At 34.1% G+C, this 6,524-nt stretch overlaps 1 protein-coding gene across 1 annotated transcript in view; it reads right to left on the minus strand.

Moving 5' to 3' along the window:
• Window positions 1-1,464: 1,464 nt before the first annotated feature.
• LOC107587403 (5'-AMP-activated protein kinase catalytic subunit alpha-1-like) overlaps window positions 1,465-6,524 on the minus strand; it is a 16,741-nt gene continuing 11,681 nt past the window's right edge. The window contains exons 6-7 of the mRNA XM_016275195.1: window positions 3,552-3,678; window positions 1,465-2,876 (exon numbers count right to left, since the gene is read on the minus strand). Of these exons, the coding sequence (XP_016130681.1) occupies window positions 2,572-2,876; window positions 3,552-3,678 (432 nt within the window). The 3' untranslated portion in view covers window positions 1,465-2,571. The remainder of the gene's footprint in view (window positions 2,877-3,551; window positions 3,679-6,524) is intronic.

Consider the following 6,524-nt stretch of genomic DNA (forward strand, 5'->3'; position numbering starts at 1 on the left):
AATATGCAAATTAGATGCAGTGTATAGATACATTGAATAAAAAAGGAATATTAATTTATGGAAATTTTACGCACATATTGCATAAAGTAAAATAGTACATCAAATCATTCTGTTTTATCTTTAATAACATAGTTGAGAATCATCTTTTTACAAAGTTTGGTTAAAAATAGCCTGAAACATAAAAACTGATTGGTGAATAAAAAATAGAAACCATTGTTTTTGCCTATACATGCCTTTTCATGTCAGTTTATTTTTTTGAATAAAATTTGAAGATATCAAACATTTCTTTAAAAATATAGTCACACAACATACACCATGTTTTCAAAAGAAGTCACAAAACCATCAGTCTTCAAGTATCATTTTATTAGGCAGTTGTATTTACAAATAATCTTTTCAACTAAATTATTGGTAATTATCTGTAAATTTACATTGGCAAGCCTCCATGAGGTGCATCTCTGCAAAAATAATCAACATAAATGCAGTTAAGAGAAGAACATAAACATATTCTCTAAACCTGTTTTCGATGGCTGACTAAACAGCCTGTGGAGACACTGAAATTGTTCCATAGTGATAAAGAAGAGTTAACATTTGAATTAGACAACTACACGGGGAAATAAACTCTGGAAAAAAAGAAAGGTAAAGGGGACAGAGCAAAACGAAATTTCTCTGGATTTGTCTTAAGCTGACTTGCAAAGCATAGATTGTCAAGTTTTAGCTCTAAATGAGTGCAGTTTAGAACAAAATCAATATCATCCTTTTTAGGAAACTAAACCTTAACATGTAACAAAGACTAAAGAACTCCAAAAGGTCAAATCAGAATTACTGGCCTTAAATCTCCATTTCTTTTTGAGAATTTGAAACTACTGCATTTATCAGGACTAATAAAGTTATTTATTTTATGCGGTAAGAATGTGCGTTAAGACATTCAGACGTTAAAATGTAAATATGCTATGCCATACAAACCATAGAATGAATTTATTACTTTAAACTATTTATTTTAGCTTTTTTTAGCATTGAATTTGGGATTTAATTGGAACATAGCTGGAGCTCTGGACAGGCAAATGAACAAGATCAACTGATTTAAAACCCATATTGTTTTCATTTTCATCTGTGAAACACAAGTTGAAAAATCTGATCTGAAGAAGAGGATCACTCCTGTCAGTAAGCTCCTATATCAAATAATTTCACTCCGTGTTAACAGGTTGTTGTTCTTTTCTTTGTGGACTTTTGTAGAATTTCGTTTACTACAGTCTCATACAAAGGCACAAAGTCACATGCAAGTAAGGAAGCACTTTCCTATTTTCAGATCTTACGATTATGACTCCACATTGGCTTTGCAAACACAGGAATAAGACATGACTACATGATTTGCTCAAAAATCTATCAGTATGCGCCAATATTTCAACTCCGTTATCTTTTTTTTGATAAACTGATAAACTTTACTTGACACCTCAGATGTTTTTTGTTTTCACAGATACACATCTCAAAAAACAAAAACAAAAAAATCTAAATTCCGTTTTAATACTGGGCCTGTCTGATTACAGAAACTTAATTTGTAAAAGTGGAGGGAATACAGAAACATTTGATTTCTTTCTTTAAGGAGTACTTGTTTTTTACTCCAAAAAAAACTAAAATAATAGTAAAAAAAAAGAAGACGTTTTTGATAAAGCAGTGTATGGAATAAAACATCTTACAGCAATATAATCAAACATTTCTTTAAAAAAAATTCAGTCCAATATCACAATTTTAATACAATCTACAACCCCATTTAAAGCACTGATAAATATAAATCCAAATGCATGTTTAAATTCTGCATACTTAAATTTATGTAAAATGTGAGAAAATAGAAAAAAAGACTAAGGTGTGACAAACAAACAAACAAAAATCTATGAAACGGAGGCAAGGACATTGCACTCCCTCAGGATAAACGGGTTTCATATTGGTCTCTTCCTTATGAAAGGCTGACGTATCAAGTTGTCCCTTTGTGTTAAAGTGCCCACCATATTAAATTGGCCCTCCTTTTTAAGATGGCTCCTCCTAATCGAGTGCTCTTCCCAGTAGGCAGCTTCAATGGGATAACCAGTTCTGACACTGGCCCACAAAAACTTACAGGTAAAACTGTGCAAAAGCGCTTTCTATCTTACTTGTCGTCCCACATGCCTCATAAGGGCTCTTTCTTTATTCATTTCTTGATCTGCCAAGAATCGCAACAGCATTGTGTACAATACAGCTAGCTCAGTGTATAACTCATTTAAATGCACCTCTACACCTCACTCTCTGCAAGGAAATCCTTGCCATAAAACCCAGAAAAGAATTGTAAAGGCTCATCCTGGTGACTGTAGTGCCACAGACCATTCAGCTTGTTCAGGCGAGTGGGATGCATGGAGTCTTGAGTCCGTCCGCATGCTTATTGCTCTAGACACTGAGAGAGAGAGAGACAAAAAAAATAGAGATAGAAGGACTGCTGTGCATGATGACACAGATATCAGAGGATGAAGAGGTAGACAGTATTCTAGAAGAAAGAGAAAACAAGCCAGAGAGTGAAAGAGAAGGCATCAGAGGAACCACAAGTTATCGTGCTAGCAGCTTGATGAGGTTGGCGCACATCTCAAAGAACTCTATGGTGTGACTTCCAGGGCGGGGGAGGATCTCTCCCCCTGTGGAATCCACTGAGGAGGTAAGAGAAGAAGCCAGAGAGCCTTCCGCCGCTTTCCCTCCAGATATTGGAGGCGTGGAGGGTGCGGACGTGTCACCCTTTGCTGCATCCTCACATTCGTTTTTCTCGTTCCTATCGTTCTTTAGGGTAGTCCGGTAGTTACCAACTGAGCCGGAGCGGTGAGGTGTGGCGGTCCCTGATTTTACTTCTATCATGTCATCTGAATGAAACAGAATATAAGACCTCAGAGAGTGAAGTATACAGAAAACACTCTCAAGAACACTCCGCATTAGGAATGAGAATCATAGGGAACTAAATAATTTCATTTATGATTCCTTTTCTGGAATGATTTTAGTTCATTTTAGTACATTTGATAAAACAATATTTGAGATTTTAGCAGAAATTATATAACAATTGGTAACACTTTATTTTAAGGATAAATTCTAACTATTAATTAGTTGCTTTTTAGCATGCATATTACTAGCATGTTGACTGTTTATTAGTACCCACAAAGCACACATTCATGCCTTATTCTGCATGACCACATTCTATATGCCTTAATCCTACCATATATAAACTTTTATAAAAAACCATTGATTACAAAACTCAATGTGTATTTGTACATGTTGTCAAATGAACAACTACACCATCACAGTCTCTCAAGACTTAAGTAATGAATAACATAGCAACAGTTTGGACATCCTGAAAATTATATTTGCATTCAGTTCAACAGTCAGATTTCTTCAGTAACCACTCTGTGCAGTTCATATTCTCATATGTTTGATTATGTATACATTTTTATATTTTTAAATTACTTATTATAAATTAAAGCATTAAAGAAAAAAAAACCATTTAAAAGCATTGAATAAAACCACACACAGAGTGACAATTTTACCGTCTATGCTCCTGAAGTCTAGTAAATAGGTCCTGCTGTCCACCTGGTAGAGCTGGAGGCTCATCTTTGTATGTACTCCAGTGACTGGGTTTTTCCTCCGCACTCGCAAGTAATAAGGATTAACTACCTATCAAACCACAGAGAAAAAAAGTCAGCAGAGTAAACAAATATGACTGTAATGGATATAAAGTTCATTAATATTTAGCAAGCCTTTTAACTCTAAAAGGGACTGTGCCGACTGGTACATTGCACTGTAACACTGTTTGCATTCTTTTGAGGGTGTCCGAGTAGCGTACTCTTGAACAGCAGTAAACACAATTCTACTTGGTAAGAGAGGACGCTATAAGACCGAATGAAAACTATTATAAACAAAGACATGTAGGCCATTTCCGTCTAAAACTAATGACTCACTCAGTCAAGCATACATGAACTTCAGCCAGATGAATTAAGACATTGTGGGACAACAGGTCTTCGCAGGCAAAAATGGGTTCACAAAACACCCCCCCCAGTGATGACAATACTTGCAGAGGTGTTAAAGTGTAATGTGATGGTTTAGTTACAGTGCTCAAGAGGTGAAACAGTCCCAGTAGAAAAACAACCAAAGCTATATACAAAGTAGTGTTGTCACGGTACCAAAATGTCAGTATTCGGTACCAATACCAGTGAAAATCCACGGTTCTCGGTAGCAATTTTGGTACCAAAGCAAAACACAAAAACATGCTAATTAAAAATGTGACTATACTTTCATTTAATCCAAACTGTGTACATATTTAATTTTAAAAGGGCTTTTGAAAACCTTCTAGAGTTATTTATCCAAAAAAAATATTTTTTATTAGTGTAAAAAACAGGAGGACATAATGGTTATTTATTAATTTTACACACCAGAGGCTTTTGAATGAACAATGTATCCAAAATATGCGTGTTAGAGAATGTACAAATGTATGGTTAACAGTGTTATTGTCATATCAGTCCGTCAGAAAAACAGTTCTGGGCTTTTTTTTAGTTAGTTAGTTGTTATTCTTGGATTAATAACTCTAACAGGTTTGAAAAGCCCTTTAAAATTAAATATGAACAAAGTTTGAATTAAACAAAAGTACAGTAAAATTTTATCTCCTGTATAGATTTTACAATGACTTCATGTTATCTAACGTGTTATATCTAGTAACATCTTACAGTGAGTGAACAATATATTTTTACAACATTCATTGATGTTTGTGAATGTTATTTAATACAAACACTTTATCATTCAAGGTTGTTCATTGTGCATTAAATAATTAACCCTAAGAAGAATTGCTATATAACTATTGTTTATTGTTAGGTCATGTTATCTAACAAATGTAATCTTATTGTAAAGTGTTTTTAATACTAGTTTCCATCTATTTGATAAAATTTTATCTCCTGTATAGATTTTACAATGACTTCATGTTATCTAACGTGTTATATCTAGTAACATCTTACAGTGAGTGAACAATATATTTTTACAACATTCATTGATGTTTGTGAATGTTATTTAATACAAACACTTTATCATTCAAGGTTGTTCATTGTGCATTAAATAATTAACCCTAAGAAGAATTGCTATATAACTATTGTTTATTGTTAGGTCATGTTATCTAACAAATGTAATCTTATTGTAAAGTGTTTTTAATACTAGTTTCCATCTATTTGATATACACTTAATATATGTAATCTTATCTAAATTTATTATAAAAGCTGAGGTTTGTTATTTACTGAAAAGTTATATTTTAGCTGGTGTCAATGATCTAATGTTGCATTTGGTCAGACTCAGCCCATTGCTTTACTTAAGCATATTATATTTTCCTCTTACAGCTGCAGACTGAGGAAGATCCTGAAACACAGCAGCAAACCCTAAAACAGACAAAAGTTTACAGTTGTTTTTCAGTGGCAGCAGAAATATGACAAACACTTTTGGGTGAAACTTGTTTACTTTTTTCATACTTTTATTACTTGTATAAATCCTTGAAACAATTTTAAATACGTATACAGAATGGCATTGGTTTTGTACATTTCATTTTTGATTTACGTTATTAATAAAAATAATGTTGTTCAGTTAGCATGTTTTTGTGTTTTGCTTTGGTACCGAAATTGGTAACGAGAACCGTGGATTTTCACTGGTATTGGTACCGAATACTGAAATTTTGGTACCGTGACAACACTAACCTAACACTAACAGTAGCATCCCAACAGTAAAGTGTGGTAGTAGCAGCCTCATGCTGTGGGGCTGTTTTTCAGCGGCAGGGACTGAGGGACTCGTCAGAGTCAGAGAAAAGCTCAATGCACCAAAATATACAGATAGCCTTAATGAAAACCTAGTCCAGAACATTCAGAACCTCCGACTGGGCAGAAGGTTCTCCTTCCAACAGGACAATGACCCTAAGCACACAGCAAGAGTGGCTTATAGACAACTCTGTGAATGTCCTTGAGTGGCCCAGCCACAGCCTGAGCTTAAACCCAATCGAATATTTCTGGAGGAACCTGAAAATGTACATCTGCTCCATCCAACCTGACAAAGCTTGAGAGGTGAAGAGGTGAGGACAAGAATGGCAGATAATTGCCAAATTCAGATGTGCAAAGCTTGTCGCATCATACCAAAAAGACTTGAGACTGTAAAGGTGCTTCAACTAAGTACTGAGTTAAGGGTATGAATACTTATGCCATGTACATATTTCAGTGTTTGAATTTTAATAAATTAGCAAATTTGTCACAAACCTGTTTTTTGCTTTGCCCATTATGGTGTATGGAGTGTAGATTGATGTGGGAAAAAAATTTATTTAAAGCAGTTTAACATAAGGCTACAACATAAAACGTGAAAAAATGAAGGGGTATGAATACTTTTTATAGGCACTGTAAATGAATATATACAGAACTAAGCATATTCCAATAACATCACAACATTTCATAATTCCACTTCACGACTTTTATCGCAACTATATATATATATATATATATATA

Source organism: Sinocyclocheilus grahami, unplaced genomic scaffold (assembly GCF_001515645.1).
Source record: "Sinocyclocheilus grahami isolate Dianchi unplaced genomic scaffold, SAMN03320097.WGS_v1.1 scaffold92.1, whole genome shotgun sequence".
Taxonomy (NCBI): Eukaryota; Metazoa; Chordata; class Actinopteri; order Cypriniformes; family Cyprinidae; genus Sinocyclocheilus; species Sinocyclocheilus grahami.